The sequence below is a fragment of the Diplodia seriata genome, assembly GCF_021436955.1.
Source record: "Diplodia seriata strain FDS-637 chromosome Unknown scaffold_6, whole genome shotgun sequence".
Classification (NCBI taxonomy): Eukaryota; Fungi; Ascomycota; class Dothideomycetes; order Botryosphaeriales; family Botryosphaeriaceae; genus Diplodia; species Diplodia seriata.
Genome location: NW_027117313.1, coordinates 712,178 through 730,451, shown reverse-complemented (window position 1 = coordinate 730,451; position 18,274 = coordinate 712,178). Strand labels below are relative to the sequence as shown.

The window sequence follows — 18,274 nt, the reverse complement described above, 5'->3', positions numbered from 1 at the left end:
ATTGCAAGTATGAATGGCTGGGGGAACGCGGTGAAAGCCCTTGTTACAGTGGGTGCTGAGGTCGACTTGCTTGATGAATCAGGAAAAACACCTCTTCTGCTCGCAGTACATCATTCGCGATGGGACGTCGCAGAAATACTTCACGAATTAGGCGCATGCCTAAACCACTGTGACCGCGCAGGATTTTCGGCGATTCACTATTTGGTGAACCATCCTGAAAAGCTGGTCTACTTCCTCGAAAACGGTCTAGATGCTGCTGCAAGTTCAAACACAGGGATCACTGGTTTGATGGTTACCAACAACCATGCTTGTGCAGAGGTTCTTCTTCAGAATGGTTGTGATCCATTTGCAATCACGAAGTTCCACTCTTCTGCTGTCCTTGAGAACAGTGGTAGATTTGGCACCGAAGAGCTGTTGCGGAAAATTCTTTCGGAAAGGCCACTGAGGCGCATGTTCGACATTATCGACCTCCGAAATTCAGAGATTGACTCTACTCCACTTTATTTCGCAGCTTTTACCGGGAGAATGGGAAATGTCCTCGCTCTCATCGAGTACGGCGCCGACGTCAACTTACCCGGCGGACGCTTCGGAACACCCTACCAAGCTGCTTTCAAACAGAGATACGTCAAAGTGCTCACACTCCTTACCGAGAACGGCGCCAAGCCCTGCATGGTCATCCGAGATGGACAAGAACACGCCGCCTGGTTCTGGGAACATGGTGGTCAATTCTCCTTCCAGGCTCCGAACGGGACGTGGGCTCCTGCATCACTGCCACTGGAATCCAGGAAGCTTCCCAGAAGGATCCGAGCGAATGACGCACGCAAAGGGCGGTATTGGGAGCATGGCTATCGATTCTCTTGTCAGGCCTGGAATGGTGCTTGGATCAGGGCCTGAATGGATGGAGGTGGGAGATCTCGTGTTCGTGATTTTCTACTTGTTGTCTGTCTCCGCTGCCGTTGGTGGTATACTCCATTCATTTCCAGTGACGGGGATCCTTTTTTCTACTGGGCGACCGAGTTCCAATGTACGGCCTCTGTCCTGTCTTGCTCCTACTTTTATTTCTTTTTCTTTGCCTTAGTTACGGCTATTTATTCTTCATACGAGATGTTGATCAACCAAACGGCGTGTGCGAATGTCCGTGAACTTCAGTCTTGGACTGGAACGTAAACCTTCCTGCAACCCACCACGTACAATTTGCCCTGTCAAATCATGTCTCTCATCAAGCAACTTCCACCTTTTCGTCCACGTTCTTCCCCGCCAGCACCTCTTTCCTGTGTGCCTCGACCGCCCCTGACACGTCCTCGGGCCGGATGCTGCTGTGTCGCCTGATCTCCTCCTTCTCGTGCTGAATGTACTGCTGCGGCCGCTTGGTCGAGATGGCGTCCTTGTCGCGGAAGACGAAGATGTTGTGGTTCTCGATGAACAGCCGGTCCAGATCTTCGAGCGACCGGTCCGCCGTCTCGGGGTAGAACAGGTAGACGATGGGCACGAATGCTCCGTTGAACACCGTCCAGATGATGTAGAACTGCCATCCGAGCGACGAGATGCCTGGCGGCGTGATCTCAACCACCATGAAGTTGAAAATCCACTGTGTGCGGTTAGCCCTGAACTATAACCACACTTTCCAATACAACATCACAAGCGTATTCCAACAGCTCATAGTGAGCGCCGAATAGCATTGAGCGATCTTGCTGGTTTGTTGTGGTGTGTGTGGTGGAGCGAAAGACGTGGCCGCTTTCGACCCACCACGGCTGACAGGATCCAACTTACATTTGTCGCCGTACCCAAAGCCGCACCCTTTGTGCGCATGCTCAGACTGTTGACCTCGGTAGGATAAAGCCAGGGAACGCCCTGCCATCCAATGCCGAAGAAGACGTAGTACAGGAAGAAGAAGGCGACGGATGCTGACGCCCACTGCTTCGACGTAGAGTACTGCGGCTGCGCGTAGCGCAAGCATATGGTAATAAACAGGTAGCACATACACTGGCCTGCCGCTGCGTATATCATCATCTTGCGCCGGCCCCACCGCTCGACGTTGGGAATGCCGATGAGACTGAACAGCAGGTAGCTGACCGAGTTGCACGCCGCCAGCAGACGGGCCAGGTTGTTGTCCAGACCGACAGAGTTAATCAACACGTACGGGAGATAATAGCTGTCAGTCGCTTGTCAGTCTCTCTTTCCAAGCATCGCCGGCAGGGCCCACCTACGAGGTAACGTTGATTCCCGAGAGCTGTTGCATCGCCTGCGTGCCCATGCCCAGTACGAGTCGTCGAATCGTGCAGGTTCCGCCTTGGTTTCCTGTGCGGCCACGGAGAAGGTCGCGCCAGCGGACGGCATTCTCCTTTTCGTAGTTGACAGCCCACTGGATGTCCTTGGACTGCGTGATGACGTACGGATCATCGATGCTCAGCGCTTCCAAGTCTGCGAGGATTTGGTCTGCTTCATCAATTCTCCCGCGTGCAATGAGCCATCTGAACTCGGGTCAGTTGAATCGATCGCCGGGTTGTGGAAGGGTAGTTCTAACCTGGGACTCTCTGGAAGCCACGGCGTGGTAGCGAACAAGATGATGATGAAGAGAAACTGGAAGGCCAGCGGGACGCGCCACGAGGGTGATCCAGAGACGAACGAGAAGCCGTAGGTAACCCAGTTGCTTAGACTGAAACCAGCAATGTTCATAATCATCTCGATTACGATCAGCTTGCCACGCCAGTTTGCTTTCGATGTTTCGCCCTGCCAGACCGGTGCCGTGGCTGTGTTTATACCGTTTCCGAAGCCTCCGATAATACTTGGGACGAGTCAGCATGCAATCTGCCAGAGCAAGAGCAGACGCGGAAAGCCTGGAGACGTTGCAGGGAATGGAATTTTCCATCTGCACTGATTCTCCAACTCGGTACGCTGAGGACTCACCGGCCGACAATCATTTGCGGCACACCAAACGCCGCAATCTGGAGGATGGCACCGATTGACATGATGGTTGTGCCCAACAACACGCACTTCTTACGGCCCAGCCTCTCGCCAATCATGAAGGCACAAATGGCACCGAAAAAGCAGCCAATGTCGTAGATGGCGGTGACGGTACTAATCAGTGTTGTCTTTCCATTGAGCTCGAGAGTATCGAGGAAATCCGGGGTCACGACAACACCGCCTGGGCTCGTCAGAGAGATGAGCCAGCGGGATGGGGAAGCTCGAACATACCAAAGACGCCCTGATCGTAGCCTGTTTCTTGGTTAGTATTCCATGGCTGCCCCCGGCAATACAACAATGCTGCTCACCAAACAAAGTCATGTCAGTCGCGCAGGCGACCGTCACCCAGAAGGTGAGCCAGCCGCCTCTCATGCCAAAGTAAGGGGCCATAGTTGCAACAAGAATGGGCGGGTGAATGCTGCGAGTCCATGGTGGTCAAGAGCAGCATATAAGCAGAAAGCGGGGACCAAGGCCATGGTGCAAGCTAGTCGGGCGCAGCAGTGCAATCCCTGCTGCGTGCATGCAAGATTGAGTCTCTGCTCGTTGGGCTGGGAGGCCTGTCTGTGCGTGGGCGCAATTCCCTCCGGCGAGAGGTGGATGGCCGGTGCTCTGTGATGATGGCATGGCTGCTGTGGGGGGCGGCTGATCTGCCCAAGAGCTGCACCCCGCATCAAGGTACCGCCTAGCTCGCCCCGGCCATCGCACTGGAGCGGGGCGCGGCTGGAGTCAGTCGCCCGCATTGCGCTGCACACACGCCAATTAGACGCCTGTGTAATACGAGAGCTCCCTGACGTCACCGCTCGATACAGTAGCAGAGCGCAATTTACTTTGAAGCGTGTCGTGCCTCCGGCTAGGCAGCCCTGTTGGAAGCCGGCAGACCCACAACAAGGCCGGCGATCAAGAACAGAGGGCAGCCGCCTTTGGAGCCGTTTGCACAGGCCCCCATCATATGACTGCTGCGCTCGGGGCATCTTACAGTCGCCTCCGGCTCTACTAACCCGCCGCTATACACCCCAGCCAACCTAGTTGGTGCGAGAACCAGATGGACGTGTGCGCCATCTCTGTCAATGTCTTCGTCCCTCGCTGTCTTTTCCGACTGGCAATTCCCGAATCATCGCTTTCGTAAGCCCGGCGGATGGGACCATGAAGACTCATAACGCCAACTCGAAGCTTAGCAAGAATCAAGCGGCGATCAGCCAAGAGCCGCATACATGGTCGAATGCTCCGTAAGCCCATCACGGGTCGAGGATTTCAACAAAAAGTGAACATGTTGCGTTCTTATGCAGGCGCAGGCTCCGGACCACGCTGCGCTTCTGACAGAGATGTGCCAAAGCCATTGTGCCTCTCTCCTTGCCGCCCAGCGCTTCGCAGACGGCCCAAGGCGAGTGCGGTTGGGGGCCTAGCACTCCCTTAGCGCGTTGCGGCGCTCCTGGTCGCGGCGCCCCACGTCATCTAGCCGCATCTAAGAAGCGTACCGAAGAACCCCCAACGGTCCGCAGAAGAGACGGTGGTTCGGAGGCTACTGGGTGCCGTGTCTTGGCAAGTGAGCAGGGTTGACGTGGTAGCAGCCGTTGGAAGGTGACAGGTGCCACGCTGCCACCATTCGAGATCCTAAAGCTTAGATGCTTTGACATTACCGCATGTGTAAGCTGAATCTCCCATATCTGCTGTCGCCAATGCGGTACTCACGGCTGTGCAGCCTCCTTATTGACGACTGGGTAAAGAGGACAAGACCTTATGTATGAATCAGATTCTCATTATGAATAGCATACCCATGGTATTGTCCCTGCCAAACACAGCTTTGAAATTTCCGAAAACGCCTATCCACAACCTGTTCCGATCATGAAGCTGGTATCGCCCTTAGTCACTAGTATCAGACCAGTGACTGCTTCTTCTTGATGCCCAGGGCTGCACCGAAATCCTTCTTCTTCTTGGCCGTCCTCTTGAAAGAAGGGGGAGGCATGGCAATCGCATCCGCGGCGCTGGCAGAGGAAGAGGAAGCTTCCGGGGCATCCGTGGCGGCAGTCTCGTCCAGTCGGCGCACACGCTCGCCGGTTGCCGTCTCAAAAGCGCGTTTTGCTGCTTCTTCGTCCTCCTTCTCCTGTCTTTCCCTCTCTGCATCGCGCGGATCCTTCTCCACTCTGGCTTCGGCGGTGAACTCGCCGCGCTCGATCCTCGCATTCCTGGTGCGGATCTCGTCCAAGGCATCCGCAATAGCCATCTCCGTCTTCGCGTCCAGTGTCTTCGTTTCCAGCTCGGCCATGGCATCGCGCTCAGACTCCTCGCGCTCCAGGCGATCTAGACGCTCTTCATCCGTTTCCTGGTTCAGTTTCTCCTCGCGCCATGGTTCAAAGTTGCGTTTTGCGCCCCTCTCGCATTCGTAATCCACTAGAGTCCTCGTTAGCCGACATGGTAAAGAAGGTTTTCGCGTCAGGAAGGGCTCCACTCACTGTGTTTCGGCGAGGTTTTGAACGTAATCTCCGCGCTGCACCTGGTGCACTTTGGTTTATTGTTAGCTTCGACCTAGGCGACGGGGCACTCTCCACTAACCCGTATGTAGAAGCGGTAGATCTTGATGGAATAGTAGGTCTCGTCGGTCGTTTCCTTCCTCGCGTTGAACTTTCGACCTTTGTAGATGAACTCTCCGCAGGCGATACACTTCATGGAGAAGGGGGCCATGAGGCGAACGGTCTGGACTTTGGGGCCAGCATCCTTCGGCTTTCGAGCGCGCGAGATCTTGCTTGGATCGAAGTCGGGGGGGTAGTACTACAGTGCGCATGCGCCGGTTAGCAGGAGCCATGGTGAAGAAGCGACAAGACCACTTGCCTTCGTAAGCACTTTTCGTTCCGACATGGCTGTTCTCTAAACTGGCGAGGAGTCGGCGGCTAGCGTCGGGAAGCGCGAGTGATGTTCGGGGAGCGAGCGACGAAGCAGGGAGCGTATATAGCAGTGCGGGTTGAGCGACAGTGGCGGGTGTTTGCGGTGTTGCGGCGTCGGCGGTGGTGAGGTGCGGGCGGTGGCTCAGCCCTATGGGGGTCGGCGCCAGGAAAGGCCGAGGCGCGTCTTTCAGGTTCCGGGGCAGGTGGCAGTGCGGCAGTCGCGAGCTCGGGCTTGTGGCTTGTGACGGCCAAAACACCAAACCCAAACACACGCCCGCGGGAGCTCGCTCCATGGCTCCGTCAGAAGCCCCAATCCACCCTCGCACATGGAGAAATTCCTGCGCGACTGGCGCCATGACGCCCTGAGCAAGCACCAGTACGAGTCTGCCATCTTTATTGGCGACAAGCTTCTGGCCATCAGCAGTGCGTCCTCGCATCGCCCTCCAAGCTCCCCGCATGCCGCTGACCTGCCCGATCCAGACAATGACCGCGACGCCTTCTGGCTTGCCCAGGTCCATTTCACCACCGGCAATTACGCCCGCGCCCAGAGCATCCTCGCCCGCTTCGTTTCCAAGACAGACGCCCACCAGAGCAGCCCGCAATGCCGCTACCTGCTGGCCCACTGCTCCATAAAGCAGGCCAAGTACGACGAGGCCATGCAGCTGCTTGGCGACAAGAACCCCGTGCATCTGGTTGCCGCTCCCGACAGCACTCGCAAGAAGCTACAGCATGTCGAGGCCGTTTCCCGCAACGGGCCAACCCGGCAGCACCACAACAAGGGATTGCGCAGCGACCGCGTTGACCGTAGTGAAGAGCGCGAGCGCGAGGATATCTCCAACATCAAGGCAGAGGCTTGTATGTGCTACTTGCGCGGCCTCTGCTACGCAAAGCAGAATGCCTTCGACCGCGCCAAGGAGTGTTACAAGGATGCCGTGCGCATCGATGTGCAGTGCTTCGAGGCGTTCGATCAGCTCATGAAGAACTCGCTCATGTCTCCCGAAGAGGAGCTGCAATTCCTCGATTCTCTCAGCTTTGACACCGTCACTGCTGACGAGGGATCGTCCGCTCAGGAGGCTGCTGACTTCACCAAGATGCTGTATATGACGCGCCTGTCGAAATACAAGAACCCCGATGAATTCACAGCTGCCGTTGAGACTCTGTCGACGCATTACAACCTTGCCAGCAATCCTGACATTCTTCTCTCCAAGGCTGAGCAGCTTTTTACCCAGTGTCGTTTCAGCGAGGCCCTGTCACTTACCTCGTCCATCCTCCAAACAGACAAGTACAACTTCTCGACCATGCCCGTTCACCTTGCCTGTCTCCACGAACTCAATAACAAAAACGAGCTATTCCTACTGTCTCACGATCTCGCCGATACACATCCAGAGGAGCCGACGTCGTGGCTTGCCATTGGGGTGTACTACCTGACTATCGGAAGGATAGCGGAGGCGCGACGGTTCTTCTCCAAAGCCTCCATGATGGATCCGCATTTTGGTCCTGCCTGGATCGGCTTTGCCCATACTTTTGCCGCTGAAGGGGAACATGATCAGGCAATTTCCGCCTACTCTACTGCCGCTCGTCTGTTCCAAGGAACCCATCTTCCGCAGCTTTTCTTGGGAATGCAAAACCTGCAGCTCAATAACCTCTCCCTTGCCCATGAATACCTAAACACCGCCTACGGACTATGCAAGACGGACCCTCTCCTCCTGAACGAGCTCGGCGTCGTTTTCTACCACCAGGACCACCTCAACTTCGCCATCAAGATGTTCACCCTGGCTCTCACCCTCTCAGAACAGCTCTCCCTCGCACCCGCCTCGCCATCCATCCTGGCAACGCGCACGAACCTCGGCCACGCCCACCGGCGGGCGCACAATTACAACGACGCCCTCTCCGCCTTCGACGAAGTGCTGCGCCAAGGCGGCAAGGACGCCGGCGTCTTCTGCGCCAAGGGGCTCGTCCTGCTCGAGATGGGCCGCGCGTGGGAGGCGGTTCTGGCGCTGCACGAGGCGCTGGCAATCAGCCCGCAGGACCCGGTCGCAACCGATCTCCTCAGCCGCGCGCTAGAGGCGGTGGAAAGCGTCGATCTGATGGGCCAGAGCGAGGAAGAAGATGTCGAGCGCAGGCTGCGGGGGAGCAAAGTGGAGGTGCGCAGGCGCAATCAACGGAGGCGGCGTATCCGAGAGATTGAAGACTCGATGCAGGAAGCGGCGGCGGATAGCATGGTTGTGGACGAGGACGATGGTTTGAGATGACGATTGTTTGGGATGACGATTCGGTTGTTGGTCGCTTGGTGGGAGGCTTACTTGGAAAGGGCATTGGATGGCGTTCATCGGGAAAAGGGAGACCCTGGTTGGCGGGATTGGCTAAAGCGGCGGCGCTCTGTGCTTCCGCGGCGCGCTCTTCTCTTGTTGGAAAATGACTATAACCTATGATTCATTGCATCAAAGGTTGCGCCTCTCGGGGATTCAGCGACACATGTCAAAAAGACGTCGAGTGACCACAAAAGCAGGTATAGACTACGAAGGCTTTGCAAACGCATTGAATTCAAGAGATTAAGATTGGTTATCACCCGCAGTTATACATCCGATTCGCCGGTCCATGTTTTTTTCTTCTTCGTAACTTAGACAGAATACCTAATCTCGACATTGACCTCATCGACGTCATTCACCCAGCCAGGAAACTAAAAGCGTACGCATGTCAGCAGTGTGCACACACCTTATCGACAATGCAAAGCTCATGAAGATCGAACCCGAGGGGGGAGAGAGAGAGAGAGAGAGGAGGAAACACTTACCATCGCTCTGGCCCATATACCCACCCTATCCCCAACCTTCATCTCATCCACAAACCCGAGCCCGTCCCCGCAGCCCCTATCCTCCCCGTCCGCCTCCCCGCGCAGCACTCCCCAATAATGCTCATTACTCCGCCGCCACTCGCCCTCGTGCACGTGGTAGTCTGTCGATGCGACCACGTTCGTCTGCACCTTCCACAGCACTCCGCGGCGCTCGCCGACCTCGCCGTCGACCTCTACGCGCTCGACGCGCTCGACGAAGTCCCAGCCGAGCGAGCGGAGGAAGTCACGCGCGTCTTCGGGGTCGTGCGAGAGGAGGTTGCCAACAAGGAAGGTAGGGAAGGGCTCCGAGGAGGGCGGGCCGAAGCGTTGGAGGAGTTGCTCGATGCGCGCAGCGACGTCGGGGGCGAGCGGGGGCCGGGGGGTTGAGGGGGGTAGGGGCCGGAGGATGCAGGCGTCGAACCAGGAGGAGGAGCCGTGGTAGCTGCCTGTGGGTGCAATGTTAATTACGACGTCTTTTGTTACGATGACGAGGGAACCGAAAGTCCGGGTAATATATCAGGCGGGGACTTTCCGACGTTGTGATAGTGCAAGGCAATCGGCGGCGTACGACTACAAAGCGGAACAACAACAAAAAGAACATGGAGGGGGGGACAAGCAAAAGATAAGAAAAAGTGAACGTCAGCTCAAACATACCTCTCCGTCCGACCCCCTCACTTATCCAGCCCTGATCCCTACTCTTCAACCACCACTTTACACTCCTAACCCGCACCTTCCTCAGCCCCTCCCACCCCTTCCCCCGCCTACCACCCGCCACCACGTCCTCATCACCCGGCACCGCCCCCGTGACCACCACCAACTGCGCCGCCTTGTTCCGCCTCGTATCGCTCGCCCTCACCACCCCGCTGCCGCCAAAGTTAATCCCCATCGGCCCCCTCCCTCCCCCTCCCCTCTCCCCCGCCAGCGCTGATCCTCCCCCTCCCCCGCCGCCCGAACGCAACGACACGCCGCCGACGGCCGTCGTCGTCCCCACGACGGCGGGCCAGTACTGCGCCGAGTCGATGACCAGGTCGACGAGCTCGACGGGCAGGCCCAGGCCGCGGACGAGGATGAGCCGGGCGTGCTGGACGTCGTAAGGGGTGGGCAGGAATTCCCGGTTGATGGGCGAATGGGTTGGCGGCGGCGAGGCGACGAGGGACGTGGACGTGGCCGTCGAGGCCGACGACGCGGCGGCCACTAGGGGCTGCAGCGCCGGCGGCAGCTGGAGGTCGGCTGTGACCTCCCGCCACATGGATTGGAGGGCGGACGTCACGGCCGAGAACATTTCTGCGGGAACTTTTGGTGCTTGGTGATGGGTGCTGCCTGCCGCCCTCGCTCTTCCTTTTCTTTCCGCTTGTGTTCCGAGTGAGCTGGAGGAACGGAGAGAGGCGTGATGTTTGGGAGGGCTGGCCGGTGGTTGAGGCTGAGCCGCGGCTGATGGTTGGTGATTGGCCCGAGGTGGTTGTGGTCGCCTCTGCTGTTGCGACGCTGATCGACGGAGGAATGGCGCCCGTTTCGATTCGGCGGATCCAACGCGCTTCCGACGGCGGAGCCCGGGCGATGGAGGGTGTAGTAGTTGATCACTGTCCAGGCAGCGGGAGCCGATCTGGCAGGTGCGAATCGAGTGACGTCGTCCCGCCTGCCGCACACGCACGTGCCGCGAGGCTGGTTGCGCTTTTGGGAAAGCTTCTAGAATCTTAGTCCGAGACGGGAGCCTACTCCGCCGCCACGCTGATTGCACGCAAAATACTTGGTTTCGGGTGACGATTTTGTCTGATGGGTTGCATTCTAGTCCGTGTTGTTCATTCCGCATTCTTCAAATGGTCATGCCGCAAGAACGCCCAAAGCCAGGCAACGAATCCTCATGCCGCACGCCGCAATTTAATGGCGCTGGCATCACATGCTGAACCCAAGCTCCCGTGTTTTGCTCCTGTATGATACAATCCACACCGGCCCCGCCGACTTCAAGCAACTGTGCCCGTCCAACCTTCCCAAGTAAACACACCCTTGTCGTAGAAACTCCATCCAAAAATTCTCGACTACACGTACCCCTTCCTGGCGCCCTGGAAGAAGAAGCGCACGATGAAGACCTGCAGGCCGGCCATGGTGACCATCATGACGCCCTCGATGATGCTGAAGTTGAAGATGCGGCGCTCGGTGCTGCGGACGGTGCTGAAGTTGCGGTTCTCGCGGGTGCGGAAGTACTTCTGGTTGCGGTTGATGGTCGACAGCTGCGACGACAGCTTGAGGATCGATTCCTCAAGCACCGACGTCTGCTCAGGTGATGTGCCCTGCTTGGACGGGAGCTTCGCCCGCGCCTCCTCGTTCTCGACCTGTAGTAGCCTGTGCGTCAGCCGCTGCTCGCTTCCACTTCCACCGCCGCGTGGTGCCAATGCCGTACCGCAATTTCAAAGTCAATGATCTTCTCGGCGAAGGTCGACATCTCGTTGTTGAAGCAGAAGCGGTACTCGCCCGGCGTGTTTGCCGTGAAGACAAAGTCGCCCTGGCGCTCCTTGGTGCCGTCCATTACGCTGTACTCATTGGGTCCGACAACCTCATAATCGATATCGAAGCTACCGCCCGATTGGACCTACGAGCAGCCTCCATCAGCACTCAAATTATCGCTCGTGTGTAGCACGCGCCGCCCTTCGGCCACCGCAGACGAGCCCACGTGGGTGACACGGCGATTGGCAATGCATAGCCGGCGCAGGAATAGGCGGGGACGTACGGCGAAGTAGAAGGCGACCTTGGCGCTCTTTTGATTGACGTGGGCGAAGAAGCACGACTTCTCGTTAGCGGCAAGCTTGTAGGTAAGCGCGGTCGAGGACACGGCGGTGGCGAAAAAAGCCAGCAGGCTCGAGAGCAGCAGTGCGGCGTGCATGTTGGCGGCGGAGGGTGAAGAACAGAGTGGAGGGCGGGTGTCGGTCTTGCCAGCTTCGTCGCGGTCGGAGCTCCTGGCGGACAGGTGTCGCGGACCTGATAGGGATCACCCGGCTAATCCCCGGCCGAACCCCGCGAGCTTGTGAGACCGGAGAGGCCACGAAAATGGAACATTGTAGTTATTTTCCTGATCACGGCTCGCGAACCGAGTGCATAGCAGCAAGGTAAAGATGTCATTGCCCAAGTTCTACATGTACTCTCTCCTGGGTATCCGCGGGGACGGATCCCGAGTTGTGCAATCATGCAGAGCGGTTGGGACGATGAAGGAGAAGTGGAAGCGGACGCCGTCTCTATGCACGCACCGAGCATTCCCTGTCTGCACCCGTTCTTCTTCGAAAACTGTATCGCTAATCAATTCATCCCGCAATCAATCCAGGCCGTCGCCCCCAATCCTACCTTGTCCCGTCCCCGGCCCTTTATTATCCAGCGCCCTATGCAATAATTCCCGAAACACGCGAGCACTGCACCCGTCTCATCACTTGATGAAGATCGAGTCCGACTTGCCCCACGTTGAGCGCGCTTTGTTGACATGGTCCAGGCCCAGGGAAACGTCTTCTTGGTGGCTGCTGATCTTCTCCGCGAGGATGTCGTCTGCGTCGCAAGTCAGAAACCAATCCGTGCCCGTAGCTTTGCTTTGCTTACCGTCTTCAAGGTATTCGGCCTTGGGGAATCCTCCGCTGCCCACCACGACGGCAAATTTGATCTTTTCGAGCTGCTTGCCCTTGATGCCAGTGCGTTTGGAGAGGCGCTCCCTGGTGTCCTTGAAAGCTTCGCCCTGACTCGGTGTTAGTAGCATGTTCCACCATCCCCGAAGATGAAACTTACAGCCTTGACAACGAAGACGAAGGGAATGCCGTGTGGCTTGGTTGGCTCCTTGTCGAAATGGAAGCACGGGATCAACGTGTCCCCAGCTTCACTGTCTATTGTAGATTCCTCTTCCGGCAATTTCTCCGCATACAGAGTAGCAAAGTCGTGAATGCTCAATGCTCCCTTGTCTCTTGGAATTTCCTGTTTGAAGCGATTACTTGAACCGTCGTAAAGGCGCACCTTAGCGGCCGTTGCATCGTCCAAGCTCGCCCGCTTCTGCAAACCCTTGATCAAGTCTTCCATGGTCCCGTTCTTGGCCACAAGGATGTCGTACTGCTCCTCCTTTGTTACGCCTTCCGGTAGCCAAGAAATCCTGAAGCTCTTCATCTGGTCCATTTCGGACAAGCTGTACTCGAGAATCTCGTAGTACAGTGCGTCCGCCCTCTGGTTGTTCGGGGCGCCATACGACGGATACGCCTGAGGGTAGAGTATTTGACTGAGCGTCATGTTTGATGTCCTCTTGATTGGCAGTTTGGGCTTGCCCGTGGAGATGTTGACCGTGCTGAAACGGATGTGGGTTGGGTCCACCTTGAGATGTTCGCCTACCTTGGCAGCAAACTGGTCATATGTCATCTTCTTGCTCAACCACATGTAGAAACTCGTGTCGTTGTCCTTGTCCTGACCCTTCTGGGCCATGTGCACGTGAATTCGGTTCAACAGATAGTCGTAGAACTCCCTGACATCAGTGTACCGGCCAGTGCTGGAGATGGCCGCCGCTTCCTTTTCGGATAGCGATTTCTGGACCGTAATGATGTCGCCGTCCTGGATCTCCGATGAAGCAAGAGTGACCTTGGGCTTCATCTGTTCAATCATGTTCGACTTGATCTCCTCAAACAATTTCAAGTTAGTGCCCGCCGGAAGGTCCACAAGCTTCAAAATCTGGGGAGACAGATCCATGACTTTGTCCTGCCATGCCGCGTAGAAGGTACCGATTCCGAAGAGGGTTTGCTCGTCCGGGTCGAAGTACTTCAAGTAGAGCATGATCGGCCTGTTGTTCGCAACCCCATGGAGGTCAACGTTCACATCGCCAAACACGGCTTTGCCTTCAGCATCCGTCTCGTTCGCTTGCTCCATCCATATCTTAAAGTTGCCCGACTTGGTGCCAAACTTGGTGGCCGCTTCTTCAACAGTCATGTCAGGGTAGCCGATCAGAGCATCGGGACGAACGGTTCCATTCTGCCGGTTGACCATGGCCCAAGGCCGGAGGAGCTTAGGTTCAACACCTACGTCCTGAGCTACGAGACTGGTGAAATCAGCAACCGTCATGGTTCTCAAAACCTTGTACGTCTTTGGCGATGCGTCGCCTTCGACATCCTTGGACCACGGGGCTACGTCGAATCCCTGGTGGGAAGTGAAGTTCTTCTCGGTGGCTACGCAAAGATGCATGTACAGATGCATCTCTTCGCGCTCCTTCTTTTTCCTCTCGAAGGCTGCCCGCTCTTCCGCGAACTTTTGTGCTGCATGGCTATTAGCGACGGTCAAATGGGGTTGAGATCCTACTTACCCAAATGTACAGGAGGCTGCACTTCCTGGTCCCCAGGGAGAACCGAGTCCAGACGGCTCTCCCGGATGTATACCAACATGTAGGCGCTCATGGATCGCTTAGTCGACCAAGTACGGGTGTACGGGTTTCGCTGCTGAGCGTTGCCATTGACAAGATTTGTATAATCGCCTCCGAAATTCTCCTCCAGAGCCTCCTTGACGGTTGCACGCGTGACACGATCATCATCGAACTTGAAGTAGGGGCTGTCCTTTGTGGGCTTCAAGAAAGCGTAATAATGCCCGGCGTTGAGGTCTCCGCTGTGCACGAGAACGCCATGAAGGTGGTAGAGATAGGGTTCTGATCTGTCTGCGCTCTCGGACAGGTAAGGTGCGGCATCCCAGACCTCGGGGAATTCGTAACGGTCGTTGACCTTCATCATGGCATCCCTGTTGAAGTCGTACTCGAAACGCTTCAGCTGGAGATGCAAGACGTCCGGGAAGCTCTCAAAGATAACGCCCTTTTTGGCGTCTTGAAGACCATAGCCCTCAGCGAAATACTTATTCTCGCCGTCCATGGTTTCGACCTGGATATAGTCCTGGAAACTATCGTCGAGATTCTTATTACCGCTAACATTCAGTTGAATGTCCCAGAAGTCCTCGATGCGCGATGATTCGTAGGGAACATTTATGCAGGAGATGTAAGTCTTCATCTTGCCCACGAACATCTTGGGGAGTGCATTCTCGGCCTCGGTGCCCTTCATCTTTTCCTCCATGCGCTCCATCAGAATCCTGGACAACTCCTGGACGTCCTGCTGCTCGAAGATCTGCCTGGAATCCCAGCCAAAGGATGCAGTGAGTTCATTGGTGGACACTGCAACATTACTGGTTTGTAGCTGGTAGAAGAGTCTTTGTAGGGCGTAGGCGCTGTTGCTGCGCTCCGCCTCGTTTTCGGTGGGAATTTGATAGACGGCTTTGCGGAAAGCGTTGGTGAAGTACAGCGACTGGAGGAGGGAATTGAGGTAGCAGGTTGCGCCCTGATTCTTTAATCCAACCATGCCGGTCTCCTTCTTCGAGTCGTAATTGACGAAGTTGTGCCAGAGCACGCCGGTGGGATCTTTGATAACCCTGACGTAAGCGGTGACATTGGCGCAGTTGTTCTCGACCAGCGGGCGGTCGCGGTCCTCCCAGGGCGCCTGGAAGAGCTTGCGGAGCTCGGCGAAGCGGGTGAAACCCCAGTCACCCTCGTCGGCGGTGAAGCGGTGGGTTGCTGAATGCTGAATGTTGACAGTGGGGTCGTTGGGGTTCCACAGCACCAGCATGAATTGCACGCAGGCATACCAGTCCTCGGGCGCCTTGTCTTCGAAGCCCTGCTCGAGGTAGAAGGAGGCGTGATCCGTGTTGTTTCCGTACGGGAAGAACAGTATCCTCCACGGGTGGCCTGCACACTTGAAGACTGGGCCATGTTCCCGGCGGGGCATATTCCTCCATTCCTTGATCTCCCATGTGTGAGCAGCCTCGGCCTCGGTCTCGAGGTCGGGAAGCTCGGCCAGGTAGTGCTTCTTCATAGCCTCGAAGTCGTCGGCGCGCGGCTTGGGCTCCTGCTCGGCCTCATCCATGGCATCGTCGGGAGAGATTATGGCAACGTCCTGCTTCTCCTCGTACTCGGCGTCGACGAGCATGTCACTGCCGAGCTGTTGGGGGCGGCGCAGGCGCGAGAGTAAGCCGACTGATGACCACGGCATACGGGCAGGCGCGGAGAGCGGCGAGCGGGTGGAACCGGGGCAGGGGGAAATAGAGGAAGCGGGCTTACCTGGTCCATGGCTGCGGTGGCGTGGGATAGAACTTGGGCGGATTTGCAGGCAGTGAGCTCGTCGGCGGACCTGACGTCTGCGCCCTGGTGGCGTCACACGAGGGCCGGCAGGGACTGGACAGAGCGGAGCAATGGGCGGCGGTACGCGGGCTTGGGCGGCGTCGCACACGGATGCGCGGGCGGGCGTGAGTGGTGAGGTGAGCAGGCAGAGGTGGGCAGGCCTGATCATGTAAAGTTGCGAGCTAAGGTACGGCTCTGGCTCGCTAAGGCGTGGCGGGGAACACAATGACGAAGCGGGTGGCCGAGGACGCCGGGGCGGGTCTTTGTCGTCGCCAGCAGCGTCGCCGCGTACACTCGGGGCTGCAGCAGGGAGCGAGGGAGCGTGAAAGGGGCTCTGGCGTAGGTAGGTCGTGTTTCTGGGCGGGCGCGGGGCTCTGCTCGACAGGACGTGGTGGCCGTGGCTGCTGCCAGCGCTAGGGCGGCGGTGTTCTGTAACTTATGTCTACCGCAGGCGATCGAGAGCCCCACGTCCTCGCGGAAGCTACGTCTGCCAGCTGCCAGCGCTACTGCTGCACCCTGCGGCGACGACCAATGCCGCCGCGCTGCCCGGCTTCACGCGCTCGCCGCGGCCCTTGAAGGCAGCTCTGGCGCGGTATCGATAGGCAGCTCGATAAGCACAGGCAGGCCGCCCACACGAGTCAGTGCGTCTCGAAATTTAACGGAGCATGACGCTGCGCAGCGGAGCTAACACCAAGCTAACATCACCCTCACACCACACTGCTGCTTTTCTGTGCGCTCCTGCTGAAGACTTCTGCCGATCCCCCTGCGCTCTTCTGAGGCCAAATCGCTCTCCAAGTCCCCGCTGCGCCAGACGCCCGACCACGCCCGTCCGCCGCCCATATCTCGACCAACGACTGTACTTGAGACATTGCACGAGAGCCCCGCAACCTACAGCTTTCGCCGCCATGGCTTTGGGCCGCTGCGTGCATGCGAAGAAGCGCATGCGAGCGGGCGCCTTCCTGGCGATGCCTAGGACCCGCGGGTTCAGCACCATCAAGCTCTCCGGCGCTCCTCCATGGCGGCCGTCTTCTGTCCTCGATGAGTAGGCGCACACCTCTCGACAGCCACTGTGTTGCCCGCTGACGCGACCAAGCTGGGTGCAGCGCGAGGCCCGCCCCATCAGCTTGCGCCAGTTGACCTTCTTCGGTGCCCGCCTCACCGAAGCGCGTCTGCTGGGCTCTGCGAATTACGTCCGCACCGAGCTGCCCACGCGGTATGCCCCCCGCTGGCCGTCGACCGGCACGAGGCTGATCCCCGTCTAGCATAGCCCACCGCCTTCGAGACATGCAGACCCTGCCGTACTTCGTTGTCACGAATCCAAACATCTCGTATGTCTACGAGCTCTACTACCGTGCTTTCGAGCGGTATCGCCGCATTCCCACGGTCAAAAGCGTCGAGGACAACGACGAGCTGTGCAAGGTCATTCGAGATACGCTGGACGAGCACCTCACTGTCATTCCGCGCTTGGCTATCGGCGTGCTGGAGGTCCAGGGCGCCATGAAGCCTGAAGAGACGGACAAGTTTATGACCACGCTGCTCAGATCGGTACGCCAGCCCGCAATTGCTCGGTCCCGCCTGTACTGACGTTGCACAGCGCATCTCCCGCCGCACCATCGCGGAACAACATCTCTCTCTCACGGAAACCTTCCATTCCCCGTGGCATTTTCCCGACGCAAAGTTCAAGCTGGACCCCCACACGGACTCTGTAGGTGAAATATTTCTAAAGTGCAAGGCCAAGGAGATTGTTGAGCACTGCGCAAATGCCACCAAAGATCTGATGAGGGAGACGTATGGAGCTGATATCGCCCTCCCCGACATCAGGGTCGAGGGGCACATCACGGCGACCTTCCCGTACATTCTTACGCATCTGGAGTACATCATTGGCGAACTCCTGCGGAACTCTATCCAGGCTGTCATTGAGCAGACAAAGCTCAAGGGAAAAAAGCCGCCGCCAATTGAAGTGCTCATCTGTGAGACGCAGCAGCATGTCATTATCCGTATTTCCGACCAGGGAGGGGGCGTCCCGAAGGACGTGCTTCCCTATCTCTGGTCGTTTAGCAAGGGGCCCCGCAGCAAGCTCCGTATTGAGAACCTGTCGAGGGTGCCAAAGCTGGCAGCAACCATGCAAGAAGTGAAGCCTCGCGTAGAAGGCGAGCACCACGACGGCTCCCTCAGCTCGCTGACCAGCCGCCCACCCGACCTGCGTCTGGGAATCGGCTTGCCGATGAGTAGGATCTATGCAGAATACTGGGCAGGTAGCCTGGAGCTGCACAGCCTGGAAGGCTACGGCGTCGATGTTTTCCTGCAGATTTCCAAGCTGGGCAATAAGAATGAGCAGCTCACGACAAGGGCAAGCATGGACGCGGTGTGAAGCACCCCTGCCTGTAAGCGCGAGCGGTGGCCCTTGCCTTCTCCCAAGCGGCAGTCGCGAAGCAGCGTCGAGGC

The 18,274-nt window shown here is 57.5% G+C and overlaps 6 protein-coding genes across 6 annotated transcripts; 2 read left to right on the top strand and 4 right to left on the bottom strand.

The window, feature by feature from the left end:
* Positions 1 to 1,219: 1,219 nt before the first annotated feature.
* SLS55_006135 (uncharacterized protein) lies at positions 1,220 to 3,354 on the bottom strand (the record flags this gene model as incomplete). The annotated part of the gene is made up of 7 exons (XM_066777572.1): positions 1,220 to 1,609; positions 1,771 to 2,152; positions 2,208 to 2,471; positions 2,561 to 2,785; positions 2,908 to 3,145; positions 3,196 to 3,216; positions 3,273 to 3,354. The coding sequence occupies 7 exons, from the start codon at positions 3,352 to 3,354 to the stop codon at positions 1,220 to 1,222; spliced, it is 1,602 nt and encodes a 533-aa protein (XP_066631667.1).
* A 1,483-nt stretch (positions 3,355 to 4,837) lies between these two features.
* cwf16 (Pre-mRNA-splicing factor cwf16) lies at positions 4,838 to 5,817 on the bottom strand (the record flags this gene model as incomplete). The annotated part of the gene is made up of 4 exons (XM_066777571.1): positions 4,838 to 5,352; positions 5,415 to 5,463; positions 5,515 to 5,730; positions 5,779 to 5,817. 4 exons carry the CDS (start codon positions 5,815 to 5,817, stop codon positions 4,838 to 4,840), a joined length of 819 nt encoding a protein of 272 aa, XP_066631666.1.
* A 352-nt stretch (positions 5,818 to 6,169) lies between these two features.
* On the top strand, positions 6,170 to 8,095 carry cut9 (anaphase-promoting complex subunit Cut9; the record flags this gene model as incomplete). Its single annotated transcript, XM_066777570.1, has 2 exons — positions 6,170 to 6,266; positions 6,324 to 8,095. 2 exons carry the CDS (start codon positions 6,170 to 6,172, stop codon positions 8,093 to 8,095), a joined length of 1,869 nt encoding a protein of 622 aa, XP_066631665.1.
* A 2,614-nt stretch (positions 8,096 to 10,709) lies between these two features.
* Positions 10,710 to 11,551, bottom strand: SLS55_006132 (uncharacterized protein; the record flags this gene model as incomplete). Its single annotated transcript, XM_066777569.1, has 3 exons — positions 10,710 to 11,003; positions 11,072 to 11,260; positions 11,399 to 11,551. The coding sequence occupies 3 exons, from the start codon at positions 11,549 to 11,551 to the stop codon at positions 10,710 to 10,712; spliced, it is 636 nt and encodes a 211-aa protein (XP_066631664.1).
* Positions 11,552 to 12,085: 534 nt separating this feature from the next.
* Positions 12,086 to 15,778, bottom strand: UBP15 (ubiquitin-specific protease ubp15; the record flags this gene model as incomplete). Its single annotated transcript, XM_066777568.1, has 5 exons — positions 12,086 to 12,201; positions 12,253 to 12,385; positions 12,436 to 13,934; positions 13,982 to 15,650; positions 15,770 to 15,778. The coding sequence occupies 5 exons, from the start codon at positions 15,776 to 15,778 to the stop codon at positions 12,086 to 12,088; spliced, it is 3,426 nt and encodes a 1,141-aa protein (XP_066631663.1).
* Positions 15,779 to 17,113: 1,335 nt separating this feature from the next.
* PKP2 (putative protein kinase) lies at positions 17,114 to 18,200 on the top strand (the record flags this gene model as incomplete). Its single annotated transcript, XM_066777567.1, has 2 exons — positions 17,114 to 17,374; positions 17,424 to 18,200. 2 exons carry the CDS (start codon positions 17,114 to 17,116, stop codon positions 18,198 to 18,200), a joined length of 1,038 nt encoding a protein of 345 aa, XP_066631662.1.
* Positions 18,201 to 18,274: the final 74 nt, after the last annotated feature.